Below are 24,326 nucleotides of genomic sequence, written 5' to 3'. Positions count from 1 at the left end.
GTCACTTTTGCCTGCCTTCCAGCTCACTGCCATTTGCAGTATAGCTCTCTATGCAGACAGCTCTCCAACTTATTTGACTGTGTCTCCCCATTTCTTTACCTGAGGGTTCTGGCACCTTGAAGCTCATTCAGTTGTAAGATGAGTAACCTGAGAGTGCCCCTTAACACACTAGGGTGGCCCTCAGTCAGCAAAGAGTAGACACTAGCAGGCTCCTGTGTGTGCCTGGAACAATTCTTTGGTCCTATTTATATAACTCCTCAGAGAGCTCCCTATCAGGTCACAAAGATTAGCACCCTAGAATCTGCAAGGGTAGGATTGCTAAGGTTCATGCTAAAGGTGGTGTGATCTTTTTAGCTCTGGAAACCCTGGCCTAATATTTATAGTCAATCCTTGTATTGAACTCTTAACTACAGGGCTGAGGAGGTGGTGTCAGTAAAGTGTTTGTTGTACAGCAATGGAGACTCAAATTAATCCCTAGAATCCATGAAAAAGAGCCAGGACAGCAGTACATGCTTGTAACTGCAGACTGGATGCGCTGGCTACCCAATCTAGGCAGATTTATCAGTTCCAGGTTCACTGGAAAACGTGTCTCAAAAATACTGTCATGAACTATTGAGGAAGACACCTGTCATCAACCTTTGTCCTTCACATGCATGTGCACATGTACATGCACCTACAACACACACACACACACACACACACACACACACACACACACACACACACACACAAACTTCTCTAGAAATAAGATGACTTTGGGGCCTTGTTGGTTTCAGATTGATACAACACATTGTCAAGTTTCCAGAGAAGCCAAAGGGAAGAGAGTGAGTGAGCAAGCTCACTTCATGGATGTTACCTGATGTAGTCCGTATCAGTTCCGCATGAGTTAGTGGCCAGGAATCCAGGTCCTGGAATCAGGCTTCTTCAGCTGAAGTTCTGCTTCTGTCTCTGTGACTCTGGGTGAACGACCAAACTTCTCTTAGCCTCCATGTCCCATTTTACAAAATGGGGCTGATAATAGTTTCACACTCAGGAAGGTTTGCTATGCAGAGGAAATGAGACAATTCACAGAAAATAAAGAATGTCTATTCCCCATAAGCACTTGATGGAATCAGCTTTTATTCTCACAATGTCTGACAGTACTGAGCATTGGAGAGGTTTTTACAGACCAAAATATGAGAGAGAGAGAGAGAGAGAGAGAGAGAGAGAGAGAGAGAGAGAGAGAGAGAGAGAGAGAGAGAAAGGCAGGCAGGCAGACAGACAGAGGAGAGGGAGCACTTTTGTGCTTTTGTTGAGACAGACAGACATTTCCTGTTGGGATAGATATGCAGGAGAAATTTGAGCAGTAAAATTGATGCTATAGAGGATTTACTAATAAACGTGCTTAGGAAATATTAAGTTACTCAATGTAGAAGTTAGCTAATGCAGCAATGCTTCCAAAATGACCAGAAGGTAAGTGGTACGCTTACCTGCTTGTTAGAAACTATAGGTAAGAAATAATTGGGACCTCAAACCTAACTGAAGTTTAGGTTTTGTTCACGGAGACTGATGACAATTAGGATCTACCCTCATAACAAAAGGAGACAACCTTGATTTACAAGGGGCCAATGGACCTGTTCCTGTATCACAGAACACATGTGTAACAGGCAGCTCAAAGGGGGTGGCACAGGATGACAACCATCACTAAGCCTTCGTCTGCCATCAAACCCTGGATTTCTCATCAAGAAAGTGTAATTCTGCCTGATGGCCAGGATGACCCTGGGTAGCAGCTACCTGAAAAACACTAGTGTACTTAAAAATAGTTCTGGCAATATTTTAGCTGTGTAAGTCTCCCATTTGTCCAAATACCAGACTTGCAAGCTCCTATCTCTGTTTAAGTTGTGTGGCTTGCAGCCCAGATCCGAAAGAGATTTTAAGGATGACAGTGTACGTGGAATGCAAAACCCAACTCCAAAACTGGCTTACTACGTAAGGCAGTACAATATTCTGTTTGGGTTCATGCTCTTTTGTGCATGAAATAGCCACATGCTATTTTTGTTAAAGCATTTTGACTTTATCGATTTCAAAATATTTGGAGTGATTTCTCACCGGGATAGCATATTAATCCTATACTCATATGGAGAGTAGAGGAAACCTAGAGTTAGGAGTCAGGGGATGGGGGAGAGTGCTCTAAGTTAAGACATTTTATGAGACCCCTAGGTCTTCTCATCTTCCCCAGATGTCTGTCCCTGAGTGAGCCTTTTCCTGCTCTCTGTCTTTCTCTTGGGAGATATGAAGCGTCCTTCTCTGGAAGCTGTCTGCTTTTCCTTCCTTCCTATGCCTTCTAACTTCCCCACACCTTTTAGCTGCAGGAAGGTTCAGGAAGGTTCACCTGAACCTTCCTTAGTCTATGCTGACAATGTGACACCCCTGCTGCCTTGGAGAACTTCACAGTTGTTGGGTATGATAGTTCCTTCCTGCAGGCAACTCCCAGGCCAATGGTGGAGGTGGTGCAAAGAAGGCAGATACTGCAGCACCCAGAACATTGTGGAACAAATGCTATGGTAGGTGTCTGTTCAGGACACTCAAGGAAGAACAAGAAGTGTTGGCTGGAGGATGAGAGATTCGTCAAAGACTTTCCCATGATACTGATGTCCTATTAAGGTCTTGGGAATGAGCATTTCCTTGACAATAGGAACTCTTGCCTGGACAAAGCATCTTCAATTAACAGCCTGATGTGTCAGGGGAGCTGTCAGCTTTTATACAGTATGTTCATGTAGACAGTATGCTAGTAGGTGGATGGAAATATGACAAAACCACTGCAAAGTCAGAGTCAGAGTAGGGCATGGTGATTGTATTTTAAGGAAAAAATATAAAATAATTTAAGCTATAGGTGGTACAGAAGAGTAACAGGGTAATTTGACTGGGTGTCTATTTCTCACAAGGCCACTGTCATATGACTTTAAGGGATGGACAGATTAGATTCTGAAAGAATAGGAGAGACAAGACACATGGAATTGAGAGCAAGAAAGAGTTCCAGTAGAGCAACAAGGTAGACACCACAGACTATCATGGTGACCCGAGAGGTTAAGGTCAACTCTAAAGTATCTAACTTGGTGGAATCGTAGGTAGAGAACTGGGTTATATAGAGCTAGAGGTAGAGAGCACAGGGAAGGGCCCTAGGATGATGGCATTTGTTATTGAGAGTAGGGATCATTGGTCCTTCAGTCAGCAATAGGAACTGAAACCATAAGGCTGGGAGAGCCTTCTCGGTCTTTAGTTTGAAATGGAGTTTTATATTCATTGGAAAAGAAACTCTGAAAATATAGTCTGAGAATGCTGGTAGAGGCAGAGGTCAGAAAACAGGCGAGGTTTTGGAACATGGATATAGCCAAACGTTTTCCCCAAGGGGGAAGTGGTCTTCTCCTTGCCCTGTGATCTTTTTGACTTAAGGATATTACGTTCCAAGACTGTTAATAAGCCTGAAAAGCTTTGTCTTCCTGGCCTCGTTGCTTCCCCAATGCTGCATCCCAAGCACACCATCTCTCTTACACTTGCTCCCAGTCTTCCCAAGACTATACATACCACGAAATTGCTTACCATAGACAAAGGATATCATGAGAAGGACTCGACTTTCAATAAAACTCACTTTCTCTCATACGTTTCAGCTCTTAAAATCCTCATCCCATGTAGCTTTGCTAAATCGTCTTTGCGTATTCCATTGAGGACTCATTTTCTCTAAGGAGAACTCCTGTAATTGTACTATGGGCAAGCACCTTTCTTAGTGTGTCCACATACTCCTGATTGCCACCATCACTACACATGCCATTGATTTGAAGTGATCTTCGTGACAACTTAATCCTGCTATTAGGTGGTGAATGAAACAGTGTACCTCAAATGCTTGGCGTAGGGTAGACCTCTAGTGAATGGCTCTTAAGTAATAAACAAGCTGTTTTTTTTTTTAAACAGAAGTGAATAGAGTTTGGACACAAAAAAACAAGAATGTTATATAAGCAAGGATCATAAATATCCAAATGTTTAGGAGACAGAGTTAGACAATTGGCCCATGCCTTCATGTACTCACTAATATCCCAATTCACAGCTGAGAATTAATATATTCTGATTTGAAATCACACCATTAGTAATAAAACTTTTGCCAAATTTTGTAAAAAAATCATTGTCATGTATATATTTGTAATTCTAGTCATTTCTAGGGTAAGTTTTTAGCTTTGATGCCAGTTTTCACCCTGAACTCTACTGAAGACTACATATCCCAGCATCCCTAGCAGACTTGTTAGTAACATGTGACTAAGTCTAGCCAGTGAAAATGTAACTAGAAAGGACTAGTCATTGAATCCCAGACAGACAATGGTATGACTTTTACATTTTCTCATTTCCTGGATCCCCTTGGTGGCTGGAAGGAACTGGGTTCCAGGTATGCTGGAACCCCAAATCTTTGCATCACTCTTAACCATTGAGATAGTCTACAACAGACTTACAGTTGGACGAGGAATAAATCTTTGTTGGATTAGGCCATGAATAATTTTAAGATTTTTCTGTAACATCAAGCAGTGTCTTTGACCCTCTGTAACACAACCCCAAAGAACTGTTCTGAAGCATTTTGGAAACACCTTTTTCACAGAATCATTGAAACGTCTATTTATTAATAAGTGGTGCAATCTTTATTGATTTTGAGATAGAACATAAAAAAATCAGGTAAGAATTGTTTGCATAATATATATGGAAATCAACCTATTAAAGTTGTCAAATATTGGACAGAGCCAGAATATAAATTACACATACAGTTTAAAAATTACAGGAAACCATATTATAAAGAGCACTAAAGGGCACTTGTGGAATAGTTGTGTTCCCGTGTAAGCCAGAATGTGGAAAGCCTACTCATAGCACAGAGACAAATCCAGGGAGCAAGGCACCAGAATTCTATGCCATAAAAGGGGGTGAAAGAATATACAACCTAAAATAAAATACAGTGGTTTATGTCATTGGAAACCTCAATTTGTTCTTCCATGTAGGTGTTTGTCATCACTGCTGCATCTCGGAAAGGGAGGCATAGTCAAAGCCCATCTTAGGCAAGAGAGAGACTTTTTTTTTTAAACAGGAAGGACTGGCAAATCAGATAACGTGTATCCATCCTAAACTGGCTTTTCAGAACCTGGCACAGGTTTTCTCTCTCTAACAGCTGGGTCTGCTATTTGACTGAAGGGCTGTCCAAATCATCTACTTAGTCCTCAGTGGGGCTGAAGGGTGGAACTGGTCTCCCGTTCCCTGGAAATAGATTCACAAGGGTAAAGAATGGCCCAGTTAGGAGGTCTATTTGGTGTCCATGCAGATTCTTGCTCTCTTAATATTTAAAAATGGAGACTCAATTGATCTGCACTTTTGGCCTCTCAGAGAACATTTTTTTAAAAGACTCGTTTATGTCTGCAAAATTTCAAAACCCTGAAATAAAGATACAGTCTAGAGACAGAAGATGAGAGCCAGCTGAGCCAGTGACATTGTTGGACTCATTCAGATAAATACAGTGACAGAGGATCTGTGGGGAAAGAGGACAAAGGGTGTTTGTGGGAATATCTGTGGCCACCAAACTCCAAGGGCTAATGGACTCCAATGTGAACTGTCTGAATAATTTATGTGGCATCACTTTCTGCCTCCGACAGCCGGATTGTAAAACAGTCAAAGGACCTGCTGAATAGCCAAAGGAACCGCTGACACGGTACCTCTTCTCTCCAGGGCATGGGCGGCTCTGTGATCATTTCACTGGAAAGCTAACTGTGCAGAGGAGGGAGAAGTCTTCTTGGGGACCACAGGGCCTGACTGGGTAGCATTTCTACTGCTCTGGGAGACTTGGGTAAGAGCAGGCGTAGAAGAAGGTTTTGAGGTCCATGGCTTTGTATAAAATCTCAGCTCTTTCTCCTGCACTATGTGACGTCAAGGCAGCTATTTTTCTCTCGGCTTCAATTTCTGTGCAGCCAACACTAAGCCCAACACTGTGGGTTCACGCTAAGGATACAGCATGCAGGCAATATAGAGAACTGTTATGCTTCATGCGTCCAACTCCTAAGGAGAACTTAGGAGGAGCTGTTCCTATCCCAGACCTCAATTTTCTGGCCAGAGCTGGAGAACAGAGCACTTGATGAGCTGGGATGGATGCGAAGGGGGGGGGGGCTCACCTTTTCTGAGGAATAGCCTAGGGATGATGGGGTAGAGGGAAGGAGGGTATGACTGAGAGCAGGAGAGGAATGGGACTACGACCAGGAGGTAAAGTGAATAAATAAATAAATAAATAAATAAATAAATAAATAATAAAAGAAATCAAACTTTATCTCATTTTCATAAATGTTAGGTTTCCAATTGTAGTCTGATACAGTCCTAGGCACAAGGCAAGGTTTGGTTAATTAATTTTAAGCCATCCTCAGGTTTACATAGATCTCTTTTTTCATATACTATGTCAAAAAATTACTATTCTTTCCTGGCACTTATTTCAATCTCAAAGGAGTGTTATTAAGAGGGACAGGGGAAATCTCAGGCAGAATGACAATCTTTGAAATAATCCAGTCAACTAAACACAGCCCATAATGTGGCACTTGTCTCTTTGATTCTTTCAGGAGCTTTTGGATCAGCTCAAAGCAAGATTGCTAAGACATCCTATCTTACCAGTGGGTTTAATGCAGATTTTTGGGGGGAGCACTGTCAAATTCTGGCAAATGTAAGCACATCCCAAACGGAAACTCTAGAGATCTGCACGAGTCATGAGAGAACAATTTATTCCCTAAAGTGTTATCACAGTTACACAGACATGATATGTTTTTAAGAATAATGGATTCAATGCAGCTTTTGGCAAAGGCCCATAGGGTACTTGTCTATGAAGCTGCAAGCATGAGCATCCCCTAAGGTAAAGTGAGGGGAACCAGGCATGCTTAGACAACACTCAGCTATTCTAGTTCACATAGTCACCTTAGGTAGAACTGGAAGTTTGTGGCCAGTCAGAGTCCCAAAGAAATCAGGCCCTACTTAAATCAAGCCTATGGGGAAGTCCCATTCAGGTGGCCTGTATCTGAGGATGCAGCTCAAGGTGTGAGTGGAATGAAATGAGTCCAAGGGATGAGGCAAACAGGTACACCTTCCAGCTGTGGCCGAGGCAGGAATAGTCAGAAGGATGGATATGGTCAAGCACACGGTTAAAAGGCTGTTCTATGGTCTTTGCCTAACTGTGCACACCAGCAGGAGGTTTCCCTGAACCCTTTGACTATGAGGCATTCAGAAGAAGGGACATTTTTATGACATCGGGGCATCATTCTTATGTCCTAGAGATAGAGTGAAGTCTCCAATAATGTTTCTGGTTCAGTTGTATCTTAAGGGTGGCAGAAACTTTCATGTATCTTCCAGGGTCACTGGAAACTCTACTTGTTTCTTAACATCTGGACCAGGAGTCAGGAGACCTGAGACCTAGGACCACTCTGCTACTCAACCAATCGGCATTTTAATCACCATGACACCTGGTTAAAGCCTCCTGATCTCTGAACATTTATGTCCTGCCCTAAAAGAATGGCTGATGGATTTCTTGCTCTGCGCAGTTTAGAATCTGTGAAATTACATCTCCTCAGTTCTGTTGAACTATGTCTGACCCTAGAGGGATACTGAAGTTGAGAGGCTGAAGGCTGAGACCATATCTTCAATGAAGAATTCGAATAAGTTTGGATCTTCTTCCTGAAAACGTCCCATTCATGGCAATGCTGCTACTTGGTAGCCACCATGGCACAGTTGACTTTCTTTTAATATTAAATTAGTTCTTTTTCATATTTAATTAGCCATGCTTAAAAAACATTGCTACATCTTGCAATCTTTGTCCAGTAGCACTTTCACTGCCAGCCACCGGGAACCAGCATTCTTAATGCTCTTTCCAGCATCCCTTATCTTGAACATTTTAATGGGAAAAATAACAATGCTTAGTTGTAGATAGGTACATAATTAAAGAGCAACTGAAAAAATTCCTAGTTTTATCATGCAATAATTTGGATTATATCTCAACCAGCTTTTTTTTTTTTCTTAAAAAAATATTTTCTGGTGTAGAGTCCATAGGTAATGTCACTAGCCAATGTATTGGAGTCTACACATATTGTAAAAACAGATATAAATAATTATTAACACTTTTTGTATGGGCCAGTCACTGCACTAAGGGCTTTATACATAATTGATTGTCTTGAAATTTAACATAGATAGAAATAGTTAGTTCTGAGTGTTTCCAAACTCTAACTTGTATACAAGTCATCTCTATATCTTTTTCATTTGTTTGACACTATGATCTTTCATGGTTTCTGGACTTATGAAAGCTACATAGGTATTCTGACTCCTAGCATTTCTAAAGCTGGGAACCACTGAGCTGCTACCTGCTGCCCTGTTCAGGGTAAAGATGGCTTGGTTTTGAACTGTGCAAAACAGCATGAGAATTTTGTGTGTTTTTGGATGCAGAAAGCATATGTAGGTTAAAGCTCAGGCTGGAAATAGCATGATTTTGAAGACAAATGAAGACAAATTCTTAGGGATATCCCAAAACTCCAAAAGCTAAGAATATCTCTGTGGTCCCTGATACCTTGGGGGCTACATATTCATGAGAACCAAAGAGCATTTATTCTATGCAGCATCATGTGGAGTAGCAATGGGTTGTGGGTACCAGGGTCTATCCTGCAGCTCTGTTGAAAGTATAGTTGACTACTGAGAGCATTTCTTCTCTTTCCTCCAAAGACTTTGATCTACAGGTTCTCACAGGCAAAGCAAGTTCTCTCTTTTCACACACAAGTGTCATGGCCTGTGCCAGGCCCTTTTTGGTCAATATGGGGAAACAGATGTCCCAGCTACTTGTCCCACCTCCAGTGTGGCTGAAGAAAGCTCTTTTCTCCAGGAACCTTCTTCAGAGCCCAGGAGCTTACACTGTTTATTTGGTGTTATATGGTCCTCAACAATGTACCCAAATACAAAGCCCCCAGTCAATGAACTTTGCCCTTCTAAAGGTGACAGGATCATTGTCACTTATATTTAATGCTTTTGCTTCCACTCTCTTCTGTGTTGGGAGCATTCATGTTGGTGGACTGCTGTTTGCAGCAACAAAATCAGGTAGGAAGAGTCTAAGAAGACCATTAACAGTTGAGGTCACCAGCTTTCTCATAGCAGAAAGTGGCTTTTTGTTCTCTGAATTTCTGTTGCATAATTCCTGGTATTCAGGGATCTCTAGAACATCTTGCTAAATTGATAAGCAAGTGAATATTTCTTTGTTATACTCTCAGAGTTGCATGAAATTATGAGTATGATTTGGCAAATTGAGAGTGGATTGTGTTGTTGCTGTTTTCTATGGGTTTTTGCTCTTGAGCTATAATGTCTTGGAACTGCTTTGTACAGAGTAGACAGATGATGCATAATTGTTGCTTATGGCAGTCAAATACATATAATGTGACCATCCTTTTACCTGAGAAAACCATTCCTGGTTTTGGTGATATAATTAATTTGCCAGTATTTCTGGGTTTCTGCCAAAACTGCTGCGACTTCCTAGGCAAGCTGCAAAGCTACTGGTATGCTTTCCCATACACACTATGCAATTATTTTCAATTATTTTGTCCTGAGATTCTTTTGTCTTATGAAAGATCTTTATGAAGCACACATTGACATTTCAACCCCAGGACCAGACTTCTGCAACCTCAGTGCCAGCTTTGGCAACCATACAGTGAATGTATCGATAGAGTCAGATGGAGTACATTTGGTTGTTTGGTCTAGGTTGTTTTCAAGGCTGTTACAATAGCAGGGCTCCAAATCATCTTTCCTCTGTTTGATTTCTAAGATGAGAAGGATCAGCTCTTAAGGTTCTTAGTATTGGTCTTTTGTGCAATATGTATTTGACTGTGCCTACTTGATACAGAGCTAACTAGATGTCTACTAAGCTGGCGATCAACTCAAAACTAATTCTTGCCACTCTAATTTCTGCCACTCTGATTTTGAATCACCAAGAGGGCAAGGCTGCTCACTTATAGCTTGCTTAGAAAATAATGCAAGTTCTAGTTCAAAGAATTCTTGGCCAAGAACTCCATTGAACTCCTGAAAAAATACTGATGCTAGATGTTGTGAAAGAATTGTGACTGTGTTGGGGAAACCATGTGGTGAATACTCTTCTTTCTTCCCCATCTATTTTCTTTCTGATAACTCATGCACATAAGGCATAGTTTATGTTAGGTGCTAGGTGCTAGGTGGCATAGCTATTCCTGGTGAAAAAAAAAGTTCTGGGTAGAACCAAGTCTCCAGGAAGAAGTGCAATTTTTCTTGGATTATAACCCCAATGGCACCACTTAAGTCATATTTAAAGAGCTGGAGGAGCAGTTCCATATCCTTTGTCTTTCAGATCACCAGAAAATCAACTTGAAAACCGTAACAAAAAACTTTACCTCTGATATGTGTGCCTTGGACTTAAAGGTCACTAACCATATATCCATGCATGATCCCATCCATGAATTATCTATCATTCCCAGTGCTTACCATCACTCATGGAACTTCAGGCTTTGGGTTTAAACTCCTATAGTCAGGGCACAAGATTTCATCATTACTGTAGTCTCAGTGCTTTGTAGAGGGTCAATCAGCATGCAAATTGAAAGAAACCAATCTGAGGAGTCTCTCCCCAACACAGGGAAGAACACTAACAGTGGGAATGGATGAAAACATCAACTAGATTTCTGCCATGGTATTTATGGCTCTTGACAACACAGCAACGGCACTGATGACAATTGCATTCAAACACTTATTTAGGGTATTTCCATCATCTGGATGATCACCATGGGAACCATTTAAAACCAGTGTTTAGATGCATGAGAAGACAGAGACACTAATGCTGTGATGTACAGATGCAGCAAGAGAAGCCAGTCTAAACTTTTCTATCAGGTTTTTAGCAAGTAGCAAAATCTCCTAAGAGGCCACATGGTGGCTTGTGCTTAACATCAACCCTTCTGCAGAGGGGCAGAGATTTCAAGGCTGTTGACTGACACATCAGCAGCTCTTATTGACTTTGTGTGGTTCTAGTATTTTCATTGAAAAAAATCTGGAGGGGTGCAAGTGGGTGATTCTAGGAAGTCTTCCTATTTGTATATTTATAACTAGCTTGTATTCCCCACCCTGGGCTTATAAAGCATCAAGTGGGCATCCCTTGCACTCAGAGCAGACAATCTCCTCTCTTGAATAAAGAGCGGGGATTACATCCCACGGGAAGAGGGTACTGGTGTCTTGGCATGACTTCTGGATCCCAGTTTGCAAATGGGATAGTGTGAGGAGAGACTGAGGCAAGGAGTGAGTATTTAGGTGGAGGTTTGAAGTACTTACTCTCCATAAGACAATGAAGTCTCTCAAGGTATGTCACTGGACTTGTAGCCAGAACTTTTCACTCTTAAATAGAGGACATGTACAAATAATTGCCTTTGATTCTAAGTTCCACTCTGGATTCAAGTACAGGCAAGGCAGAAGAATGAGTTGGAATTTCATTTTGAAGTCACCGAATTTAGCTCCTGCCTAGAGGGGCATTCCACTTCTGGTAAATTTCAATATCTTTGGCTACATAAATTGGGAACTATTTTTATGTGTCTGTGGTATGTGTGTGTGTGTAAGATTTCTCCTCACCAATCCATAACACATGTGATGTTATATTTTGGATCACCAGCATCTTATAGGTGAGGAAACTGAGGCACAGTACTGAACAATGGTAGACCAAGTCCTCTTCGGAGATTTTAAATACTTTTGCCAGCCTTCCTTTTGTGAAATAATTTTTTAAAAAATCTTGGCTTTAGGGTTTGATTGACTATCTTATTCCAGTTCTCCTGTTTGCTCAGTAGAGAGCCTCACTGTAATGCAGTTATGTTTTTGGTTGAGAAAATGATCTCCTTGCCTTATAAAATAGCTAATTAACTGGAGCATTTTACACAAAAGGGAAGTGAGCCTAGAAATAATGTAAACTATGTTCTCAGTTTATCCAAATCAAAACCCAAACCAGCCAACCAAACAAACAGCACAGCTCATCAATAAGTCTCCCTGTACTTGTTCAATCACCATTAAAAGTAAGGAGAGCAGATAAATGTGTATCTAGAAGAGATTAACAGTGCCTTTTATATAGTGTCAAGTCATGCAAACCATGCTGAAAAGGAAGCGACTTTGTTGCAGTGACATGGGGAGGAAGAAGGCCTTGAGAAGCCCCTGCTTGCAGGGGAAGCCACTGCGCACATGCATGCGCTTGACATAGCCACTGGAGTCCCCACTGTAAGCACTAGATGTGAGAGAGTAAGTAAGCTGTACAAAGTCTGTCTACAGTACCAGGAGTCAGCCAGTGACCCCTCCTAAGTGGGCTTGTTGGAAGGGGTCCATACGGAATCAGAAATACCATCCCCGGTGGATGACAGAGGCATGGAACCACTGGGTGTGAAGGGGTCTGTGTCTGTGTCCGTTTCCCCCTCAGCCAGGTACCTCTTCTCCCTCATCCAGCTCGATCCCCCACTGGGGCCAAACACATAATCATCTCTGTCTTGGGAGATGCTGAAGCCACTTGGAGACCGCTCCAGTTCCTCGTGGTTGACAGACATGAGGGACAGAGGCGTGTCACTGTCCCTAGTGACGCTGCGTCTCTGGCGGGGTGAGATGTGGTCCGAATAGGGCCCTTGCAGTTCTGTCTGTGAGTGGTAGCTCACACATGAGTCCAGAAGAGTCAAGATGGGCAAGACTGTGGGTCTCTCTGCATATGTACTTCCCGAGGAGGGAAGGGTGGCCTGAGCCTTTGTAGAACTGGGTCCCCCTCGGGTCACATTCACAGGGTCATGTGCAAAAAACCCATAGGGGCCAACTCTGTCGATGGGCACCTGGTGGAAGCTGTAGGGAGGGTCGGGGGGGCCTGTCTCTGAGTAGTTGCAGATGATGTTTTTCAAATCAGAATACCTGTTGTCCTCCTTCTTCTCTCCTTCTGCTGGGGAGGAGGCCCCCTTAGTCGGGCAGTATTCTGTCACATGCACATGCAGGCGTTCCATATGCTGCATATGCATGTCCACAAGGAAGTCCAGCTTCTTCCCCATGTCATGAACCTGGAAAATACAAGTACCTGAAATCACTACTTCTCTGGGGATGAGGGCCACAGTCCCTATGCTGTTGCTTTTCTGAAGGGGTGTTTTGCAAGTCAGTGATAAAAGCAGCTACACCTGACTCCATGCCTCCTGCTAGAAGACCCATAGACATAGTAACATTCATCTAGAAATACACAAGTAAGGATGTCGCTAGAGCCAAAGACGGCTTGAGAATAAGTGCTACAGGCCTTCATTGTCCCACCCCCGAGAAGATGGTACTCCCATTCAGTCAAGGAGTCGGGGTTCTTGTTTTGTGTGAATTGCCTCATATGAAAGCATATAAGGCTGTTAGTATCTGTTATTAATACTTGGTAACATAAAGCCCTGGAGAGCAGTGTCAGCAATTATGGAGTTTTACAGACCTAGAGATCCCATAGAGATCTTCAGGAATGATGGAAGCTGCTCCTGTTTTGGGTATGCCATTCATACATTGGAGTGTTTGTGAGCACACATGCACAAGTGTGTGCACCTCTCCATGAGCGAGATGTTCCTCCCTTGACAATCCACATTTGTGCACACACACAAGTCTGTGCAGTTGTGTGTGTGTGTGAGATTCCCTCCCTGACAGTTCACAGCTCACCACGTCAGGTAAGTGAATAGCCTCATTAAATGGATGAGGTTGTGAGATTTGTGAGGTCCATCTGAGCCACAGTTTTAAGGAATACTTAAGCAGCAGACATGTGACTTTATTTCATGTATTTTATTGACTTAATTCCCACAGCCTTACAAGGTACATGTGTGATTTCTGTTTCACACATGATGAAGTAGTGACCAGAGAGGTGACATAATCTGTGAAAGGTCATAGAGCTAGTAAACACAAGGACCAGGATTCTAAGTTACATCAAAAAGAAGAGGCAAGAGGTCCGTCATTGAAATTTCTCTCACTTCCCCTACATGACATGGATTTAATTTTAGGTGATGGGTAAAAAGGATTGATATGAGTCCTGGAGGAAAATAATGGAGTAATTAATCTACTGGACTACAGAGATGAGCTGCTACACGGGGTAGATTACTTGAGCCTCTTTTTGCACCCTGAATGACCCTCACCCATAATTTGGCCCTGGGTGAGGCCTCCTCATGAAGGTCACCCACAGATTGGGACTAGAGCAAAAGAGAACAGAAAGTAACATGAAATGATGGGAAGAGAACTAACATTTTTAAAGGAAGTGCCGTGGTACACGTGGACAACAGTGACCATCAGTTGATTGACTACTCACTTGGCACTAGCTCACCTTCTAAGCAATTCACATGCTCATTTAACCCTCACAGCAAACTTTGTGATGTATTTAATTGCCTATATGACAGACAAGTAAATCGAAGGGTCAAAACAGTAATTAACTTGTGAGAGATCACCCAGCCAGGAAAAGTGAAACCAGGGAATTAATTTCCACTATCTTTCTTTTTCTATATATTTTTAGAGGCAGGTGATATTTATTATGCCTTATCTCCATATGAAATAATGGCACCTGAAAATCAGTTCTATGGAGTTGGAAGGATGGCTTGGCAGTTATGAACAAGTGCCATTCTGGTGGATGACCTGGGCTTGGTTCCCAGCATCCACATAGTGGCTCAAAACCATCTAGAACTCTAGTTCCATGGACCTCTGTAGGAATCAGTCATGGGCGTGTTGCACATACATATGCAGTCAAAACACTTATACATATGAAATAAGACCAAATAAATTGAAAAAGGAAGAGAAAGTAAGTTTATATATTATCTTCTGGGTGAGGGAAAATAAGGGCTTACCTGTCTTTCAACTTTTACAAACTTTCCCATCATGCTTTGGTCTTCAGTTTCTGATGTGCCTGCCCTGGCTACATATGGTTCATTCCTAAGGAAAAGTCAACAATTCCATAAGATCATTGCATTCGTTTTTGACTGTGCAGGGTCATTCCAGCTTAGGAGACCATGCATACAGGACCATGGTTCTCACTCATGCTAACAAAGTCTGGAGGTGGTTCCTCTGGCATGCTTAGTCAGGACTGTTGAATGCATGCTTACCTTCCTACGGGAAGACAGACTGGAAGCTGGAGCCAAGGAGGCTTTGCTTTGTGTGGAAGTTTCCTAAGTATCTAACAATGCTTAGAGTGTTTATTCCTTTATAGTAACATCCTTGGCCTTTCAATCTCAGGGTTCTTACCTCTGTGGGGATGAAGGAGTAATTATCTGATCTCTGAAATTCTACGGAGTAGGCATGCACACTCCACGTGGCTCATTTTAAGAACGGTAAACACTTGTTCCCGATTTGTGTGAGTGGAGAGTGTGATACGACTTTCTCACGTACTCTGGTGCCTCACATTTGACCATGTCCCCTGGAGGGGGAGACCTGGTGGCACTCAGAGGAAGGACAGCAAGTAGCCAAGAAGAGACTTGATACCCTATGAGAATATATAGGGGGACGTAATCCCCCTCAAGAACAGTCATAGGCGAGGGGAATAATGGGAAAATGGGGGGGGGAGGAATGGGAGGATACAAGGGATGGGATAAACATTGAGATGTAACAAGAATAAATTAATAAAAAAAAAAAAAAAAAAAAAAAAAAAAAAAAAATCCAATGGTATAAATAAAAAAAAAAAAAAAAAAAAAAAAAAAAAAAAAAAAAGAACGGTAAACACCAGCATCATTTGGAAAACAGTGCTAGAATGGTGCTTCCAGGAGTCAGGGAAGGCTCTATTTTATATATATGTACACTTATTATCTGCCTAAGTTCTAGTTCATTCCAATATTTTTACATTATCTAGTATCTTCTTCAGTTTCTTTCTTCAGAGACTTGAAATTCTTGTCATTCAGGTCTTTGACTTGCTTGGTTAGAGGTACTTCATGATACTTTGTATTAGTTGTGGCTATTGTGAAGGGTGTGGTTCCCCAAATTTCTTTCTGAATGCCTTTTCTCTCTTTGACATGGAAGGGGTATCAGTCAGCCCTTAGAATACTATGCAGAAGAAAGCAAATGGGCTGAGCAAGAATGCATAAGGTCCTCTAACATTAAATATGTTCTCTTTTATTAACAAAACCCCCAACTCTCCTCTTGTTTTATAGCCAGAAAACTGGTTATTTTCTATTTGAAAAAAAAAACACAGAAATAAGTGTCACTAACATGTTCTTGGAACAGTAACACCAAGTGCACTGAACAGAAGATTTTCAAGTGGCCACAACCTATACCAGCCTTCCAGCTCTCTGTTCATTTTATTTGAGGGAGGGGCAATTTCACCCACATAAAGTACCCAAGCTGAGATTTGGGGATGGATTTACTGCACAGGCCTTGTGTTGAACAGTTCATCAGTCCACAACCACAAGCCCCACCTTGGAGACTGCTGGGATGGGTAGGTAAATGCTGACCCTTTCTGAGACTTCTTATGTTTTGGAGTGGATGGAGGTCCAGGGGTAAAAATCATATCTATTCTGAAAGAAGAAGAAGAAGAAGAAGAACCAAAGAAGAGATTAGATTGAACAAAGCTTTGTTTTGAGAAAGTAAATCCTTACATTCCTTAATTCAAATGGGGCCACAAGCACATTTTCTCATATCCAAGGTACCAGAGGGAGACAACCCACATAGTTTGGATGTGTGGTCATGTTTTATTCCTTACAGTAAATGGCACATGTATGTTGCAAGCGTATCTCATCTTCTAACTCTTTTGTCCATCCCCGAACTACCTAATTAGAGAAGTTCTACTGTCAGACTCCAGGTTCCATTTTTAGCAGCATAGACCCTTGATGCTCTGCATGAAAGGATGGCTCAACCCTAGTTCTGGTGCCCTGTTTCCATATCTGTATAAAATGGCAGCTCAATAGAAGATGTCTATCATCTTGTGGGGCAGGGGCAGAGGTAGGGGTTGGGGTGTCTCAGAACCACCATTGAGGTGCATCCAGGAATAGTCTTGGGTCGCGTTTTTCTCTGTAAGACCAGCTTAATTTCCAACAGACACTCAAGACACTATTTGAAGGCAGCCCTCCTTCTGTGTGGCTGGGATTATGCAATTCATCATCTTGGCAGGCAACCTCCAGCCACAATCCCCAGAAATACACTTTCTTGATAACTATCAAAAATCATGACAGTGTAACAGTTCTATTCTGTAAACATTAAAACTGCCTAACAGTTTTGAAGGCTGGCATGTCATTGGTAGCATGTTGTCTTCCTCTGCCTCTCAGACAGCCACACTTGCATAGATAATAGCCTGGAAGGACTGACAATTTGTGCATACATCATGTATTTGTTCAGTAGGTATTGAACCTGATTTGCTATCTACCATTGTGGAAAGGACAAGTAAAAATCATGAATAAATATACTTGTGAGAACAACCTCAATGGTGCAGTGCTTCTACTAAGTCAGGAAGATATGCCAGCAGAGAAACATTAATTGGATGAGGAGGCAGAAGCCCATGTGATTTTGAATTGTGTCACTTTCTTTCCAGGTCCCTCATATGAGAGAATTACATCATGAGTGCCATGTGTATTTCTGAGCAAACACGTGCTTATTCCTGTGCTAATATCATACACATGCTGCTCGTTGGTTTATATGATTGCCAGATCCAGGCAGAATTCAATTCATCTTCTACTTTTTTGATGACTTCATATGTGACACACATTTATTTATTTGTTTTGTTTTCAATTTCTTGACAGAGCCATTTGGGGTTTTTCTTCTCACCTCATAGCTTTGGTCTCCCCATTAGAATTATGGCACCTGTGATGTGATAAGCCTTATGGGATACTAAAGGATAAGATACATATATGTAAAGTACTTAGGAGCTCAATAAAAGTGGTGGCATTGTCTAAAAATAACCTCCATAAATGGCACCGACGTTTTCTGTATTTTCACTTTTATGAATAACATTTAAGATTTTGAAGTGTGGTTGAAATTTTACATTTAGAATAAATTTGTTGAGCTGTTTAGATGATCAGAGGCCTATAGTTATCCAAAGCACCATCGTTAAGACATTTACCTGACTTCTTTTCTCCATCAGGCCAATGAGGAAGTTGATGTTGGCCATGGCAATGTATCAGGGTTTCTTTACAGCTTTGAAAAATTGTACTAACAGTCACCATGGTCCCACTACTCTCTATTCCATGCCAAACTAGAGTCTGACAGTAAAGATTGCTGGTCCATATATTTAAAGTGCTTGATAGGAACTTCTGTTTTTGAAGTTTCTCTACTTCATTTTAGATTACTTCTGAATGTCTGACTCTTAATACCCTACAGTCACATGACTTGGATTCCTGAGTAGGTGAGAGATCATAGTCCTTTCCCATTTGAATGTATTACCTTGTCTGGAGGTACTTTATCCTGGAAAGCATGTCAAGATGTCCGGCGGAATACTGCTCAATCACATCTTTCACATCATAAGGCCTCAATGTCTCCTTGAATTTTTTTTTATACAGACGGAATTGTAGAATTCTGTAAGGCAAAGGAGAGGAGTTTGCCAACCATAGCAGACGATGAAGGAAACCATGTGCACATCCAGCAAACCGTAGAGGCAGGGAAGAAAAGAAAATGAAAAAGCCCCTGGATGGCAGAGTGCCAGCCTTGGATTCTGGCCCTGTCCCTCTGCATCTATTAGCTGGCTAGTGCCACGATTATACAACTGTTGTAATAAGAACTTCTAAGTTGTTGAACATTCATCACATAGAAGATACTAATTATTGTGTCTTATGACCAGTCTTTACTTGTTTTTGTTGTTGTTGTTGTTGTTGTTGTTGTTTGGTTTTTCAAGACAGGGTTACTCTGTATAGCCTTGGCTGTCCTGGACTCACTTTGTGGACCAAGCTGGCCTTGAACTCAGAGATCCACCTGGTGGGATTACACGTGTGAGCCACCATGTCTGGCTAATGACAAGTCTTCTTATAGATCAATTTGCAAAGGAGCAGCCATGGCTCTGAGAATGCCACATCTTATAGGTTGAGATGTTAGAGCTGGATCAGGGCCAGGCTTGGGTGCCAACAAGGTTAGTTGCTGTCGCTGCCACAGTGCTTTCTATTTGAGGATGGCTGAGGTTTTTCCTCCTCTAAATTGCTTGTCAGATTTCTCAATGCTGCAAGAGAATACCCAGCAGAAATGACCTAGGAGGGAAAGGTTTATTTTCACTCACAGTTTCATGGGAACATCAACTGGTGGGGAAGGAGAGGAGGAGGAGGAAGCAGCTCTAATTGGTGCCACCCAGAGCCCAAGGTGGCTTGCTCACATCACAGACTAGGAAACAGAGAACTCAAGACAGACCAGGGATGAAGCGATACATCTTCAAGTGTCTTCCCCATTGTACAGTCTTACTTTTGCCTACCTAGGCCCATACCAGAATGTTCAACAGTCTTCCAAAGTAGCACCACGTGCTGGGGACCAGGTGTGCACATGCTTAGACATTCAACATTCAAATAATAAGAGTGGTGAAGCATGGTGTTACATGTCTGTAGCCCCAACACTTAAGAGTAGAAACAGAATGGTCAAGAGGTCAAGGTCGTCTGCAACTATATAGCGGGAGTTTGTGGTTAACCAGGGCTGCATGAGACTACATTGTCTAAATCCCCAAACAAACAAATGGGACAATCCCAAAGCAAACCAGATCTGTAGTTTCTAATTCATTTTCTCTGGGCTTCTTAAAAAGATTCCTTTCTGCGAGTTTGTACAGTTTTGATACAACATGGGGATATCTTCACTTCGTCTTCTCTGAAAATCAACACCACTCTTAAAGGCTACTGCCCTCTGAGGTCTCCATCCTTCTGTACACAGTGCCAATCTAAGCTTACACTTATAACGTGAGGAGGTTCTGCCCATGCCAGGTCCTTCCAGTTCCCACTGGCACGAGTCTCTTGAATGACACAGTTCAAGTTCATTTTGTCTTAAAGACAATTTGGGCATGGTGACCAGCTTACTCATCATGATAAAAAAATTTCATGTCAGTTGTACACCTGTCTTTTACCTAGATTCACTTGAAGTGGAGCCACTGAATGGTGGCTCAAAAGGCAAATCAGCCTGCTGTCTGTGTTTGAGCAGAGAGTTCTAATGGAATGCAATCTTGCTCCCTCACTTATGCTGTGAGGGGCTTTCTGTGCTAAGATGGCAAAGCTGAGCTCTTGAGATGGAGTCCTGGGGGCACTTTATAGAAGAGGGTTGCCATTCCTTGAATTAAGGCATCTGTCCTCTTCCCACGGTTCAAGGGTACTTGACAAGCTATGTATGATAGGCATGAAGTTGGAGCCTGGGAACTCATTTCAGGAGAGAGAAGGGCCATTACCTGACAGCTCGGATGGCAGCCTTTAGGGTTGGGATCATGTCTTCGATGAGGAAGTCATTCCCATAACCCCTGTCTTCTGCCATGGGGTCACCTGTCCCAGCATCTGTGAGGGAGACGTATATGTTAATGTAGTCCATCATAAGTGGAGAATCTTAGAGACCTCCCTGGAACCAGAATCTCTAGTATGTATATTATTCACCCCACATCTTTATTGCCACATTGTGGTCCCCCATTGTAACACATTTATCCCACTTTGCATCCCTACTCTGTGGTCCAGCCGTTTGAGTTAGGAGCATGAGAAGGCCAGAGCTGGAATGGAGGAGAATACTAGGAGGTAACTGAGGTGAGCTCTGCAGGTGGGGGCAGGGGGTGATCACATGAACAGTAACAGGCACAGGTGTGGGCCTCACACTCAGACAGACCCGAGTGGGGTTTCAGCCCTATCAGTATTTCCGCTCAGACGTCGGGAGGTCACTTTCTGAGCTTTTACGCCTTGGAAGTTTTAGAGGAAGGAGCAATGTATTGAATGTCAAGGGTTTGGTGGCTTCAGACCCTCAGGACAATAGTTTCCTCCTTGACCTGGCTTCTGCCAAGTGACAGAGGTGCATGAGGCCACTGTTTCTATTGTACTTAACACACAGGGTATTTTTTGACTTCTCTCTTCCATCCCCATATTTATATATTTATCTATAGTGTGTATACTTCCAGATGGCTGTTTACCTGCCTCTCCATGACAACTGGATCATCAAGGCTGCCCTTAGCAGCCACACTGCAGGTTCTAATGCTCTTTGAAAGGTTTTGAGTTGAAGCACAGAGGTGAGTCAAGCCTTGCTCACTGGCAAGTTTCCTCTTTTCTGAGTCATGGACTATGTCACCACCAATGTATCCAGCCCAAGAGACATAAATAAAGCGAGGCATGTGGTTGTTTGAAGGAGTGATGGGAAAGACTGCTTTGTGGATCTAGGAGGTCTTTGGTGGAGAGAGGAAAGGAGAGGAAGGAGAAGGGAAGGCTGGGAGAGGAAGTGGACAAGCTGGGAGAAAGGAAGGGCATTACCTTCGGAACTCTGCCAGAAAGCGTAGGCTTTCATGCGGAAGGCGGTGCGGAAACGCTCTTTATTGTTTAAGCCAACGGGCTTTGGCTCTTTAGAAGGGCTTTCTTCTATGGCATCTACATTCAGAGGGGTAAATAGCTTTCCTTTAGTATTGCTACCACGAGGATTAGAAAGGCGAACCCGATCCAAGAGACCCAGCTTTTGGCTACAAAATAAGCAAAAGTGAACAATTTTCCTCCTTCAGTGAAGGTTCTTGTAACTTCCCGTCCCTCCACAAAGACTCGCATTCTCTCCTGACAATGTGTGGGAACTGTGCATCCAGAGCGCTAATCTGATTCAGCAGACAGGGACCAGATAGAAGTGGGGAGTGGTTCAGATCCTAATTGTAGCTCAGAATTGTGACTACTGGTTACACCTTGAGCAAGTTTCCAATCTCCCCGATTTCCCCCTATGCTTATGTGGAACCTGAAACAGGGGCAGGATATACAGTGGTATCCTTTACCAAAGCAGTTTCAAGTGCCTGAAGTCACCTACTCTAAAAATATCACTGTAGTTCTGGGGGTAGTTAAAGTGAGAGGAAGTGACATTCACGTTAGTTTTCTGAGAGTGTGTTTTTATAATTGTTAATAAAAGTTACTTTTATTAGTCGTTTGCAATTCTTAATTGATTAAACTTTATCATAGTATGCATGTATAAGAAAAGACCTAGCATCTAAAGTGCTTGATATGTCCACAATTTCTACTGGCAGCCTTGGCATGGACTTTCCATGGGCAAGATGGAGTTACTAGTGCATAGTCATATACAACAAATGTTCTTTCTTCGTTCTCTTCTCTATGTCAATAACCTCATTTTTCTCCTTGCCATTTCATAGTGTCCAAATATTGATGAGAACAGATAAATTCCCATCATACACCAATCAAACACAAGAGAATGACATAAATTACAAAAAGCAGGCGCCTTTAGTCAGCTGTCCATAGATTCCTCTCCTATAACCTACTGGGTTCATGAGCTATAGTGGGAAAAGTACACTTTTAAATTACTAACATTCAATAAAAATTTAGCATCCCTTTCTTCTTCTTCTATCATCATCAGCAACAGCAGCAGCAGCATTATTATTATTATTTTTTTGAGTCAGGGTTTTCTGTGTACCCTTGGCTGTCCTGGACTCACTTCATAGACCAGGCTGGCCTCAAACTCACAAAGATCTCCTGTCTCTGCCTCGCCAAGTGCTGGGATTAAAGGCACGCAACATCATTGCATCCAGCTCCCTTTGCATTATTAATGTGATAACAAACTCATGCCTGATCCAATATTGTAAGAGTAGTTGACCCAGTACCAGGTATGTGTGGCACACAGCTCACCACAGAAAAACTTCTGTTTGATTCCATCTCAGCACAATATCATAAGCCTGCTTCAATACAATGCTTTTTTTAAAATAACTACACACTACATTAAACATTTCATATTTATTTATGATGTATGTGGATGTGCAAGCATGCATGCTACTGTGTACATGCAAAGGTCAGGGGACAACCTGCAGGACTCATCTCTCTCCTTCTCCCATGTGGGTACCGGAGATCAAACTCAAGCCATTAGGCTTGATGGCAAGTGGCTTTACCTGCTGAGCCACCTTGCCATATGCAGCAGAAGTATGCAGCCGTACATTCCACTCCCCAAACACACAAGCAGAGCCTCTTGCTTTTCAGGGTCCTTTCTTGCCATCTCAGCCAACCTCATTATTACATGCCGTTTGAAACTATGTCGAATATGCATGGTTGGAAATCCAGTATTCTAGTGCTCCAAATACATGTATTTTCCTCTGCTCTATTACTTGATGCACTTTACAGAGACTGTTTATTTCCATATCAGTTTGGGCCATGGAGTCACAGAGTAGGAATGGGCCCTGCTCCTACCTGGCACTTCTGGAGAGCTAGCATACCCCATGTATAAGCTGCAGGACAAAACTAGGCTGGGTGGAGCCATTTTGATAACCCATGTGACCTAGGACACATAACTTCTTTTTTCCCATTGCAAGATTCCTTATGTGAAAGATGGTGACCTTATACTTGCATTGTCAGGGCTTATTATCTGTCAAATGTCCTAATGCATGGAAAATGCTTATCCCCATCTATGAGGCAGGAAGCCTTCACTAAGAACTGGCTGTCATCACTATCTTCGAAAATAATCTTCTTCCCATAGAAGCAGGAGAAAGCTGATGACATGTGTGGAAAGGATCAACATAATTCTCTGGGGCATAAAGGCGGGCTTTCGGGTTTTACTTTAAAATAGTATATAAAGTGACATGAGCTTCAGGATTTATATAGCACTTTATATTTCCTTAATGCTTGTCTCAAAACTCAACATTCTGCCTTGGCAAAAGCTAAAATGTGAAGACATTAATTACAGATAAACTAAATAAGGACAAAATTAAGGACATCTACTTTGTCCTGACTTGAAATTTCAACATGACCTCTGAACACCAGAAAGAGAATGAGAAGATCCTCTTACTCGATCGGTTCTGATATTCAGGATTCGTTTTCTTGGAACTCATATGCTTCATTGCTACTCTTAAGTGTCTGAATTGCTTTAGCCATGTCCACTTAATAGCCCATTGGCCACAGATGACACTTTAGACAATCTTAGGAATCCAGATATATTGCTACAGAAGCCTCGGCTTTGAATTACTCACAGTCCCCATGCCTAAGAGGCTTACAGAATTCTTCCTCCAGCAAAGTGGATGCTCAGCTTACTTCTTAATTGGCTTGCATGAAATCCAAGACCCCAAAGGATAAGGAAATGCAAGTCAAAGTGGGAGAGTGAACATCAATACCCATTTCAGTCCCTCTCCATATGGACTCCCAGTGCACAATAGAGGGTCTGTTTTTGGAGTATAGTGGGTAAGATGCTGAGAACAGCCTTAG

General features: G+C 42.2%; 1 protein-coding gene across 1 annotated transcript in view; it reads right to left on the bottom strand.

The window, feature by feature from the left end:
* Positions 1 to 11,309: 11,309 nt before the first annotated feature.
* Kcnq3 (potassium voltage-gated channel subfamily Q member 3) overlaps positions 11,310 to 24,326 on the bottom strand; it is a 287,398-nt gene continuing 274,381 nt past the window's right edge. The window contains exons 10-15 of the mRNA XM_051159591.1: positions 21,408 to 21,610; positions 20,354 to 20,456; positions 18,391 to 18,522; positions 16,434 to 16,532; positions 14,877 to 14,961; positions 11,310 to 13,091 (exon numbers count right to left, since the gene is read on the bottom strand). Coding sequence (XP_051015548.1) covers positions 12,357 to 13,091; positions 14,877 to 14,961; positions 16,434 to 16,532; positions 18,391 to 18,522; positions 20,354 to 20,456; positions 21,408 to 21,610 — 1,357 coding nt within the window. The 3' untranslated portion in view covers positions 11,310 to 12,356. The remainder of the gene's footprint in view (positions 13,092 to 14,876; positions 14,962 to 16,433; positions 16,533 to 18,390; positions 18,523 to 20,353; positions 20,457 to 21,407; positions 21,611 to 24,326) is intronic.

The sequence above is a fragment of the Acomys russatus genome, chromosome 17 (genome assembly GCF_903995435.1).
Source record: "Acomys russatus chromosome 17, mAcoRus1.1, whole genome shotgun sequence".
Lineage (NCBI taxonomy): Eukaryota > Metazoa > Chordata > Mammalia > Rodentia > Muridae > Acomys > Acomys russatus.
This window is presented reverse-complemented; position numbering and strand designations above follow the sequence as displayed.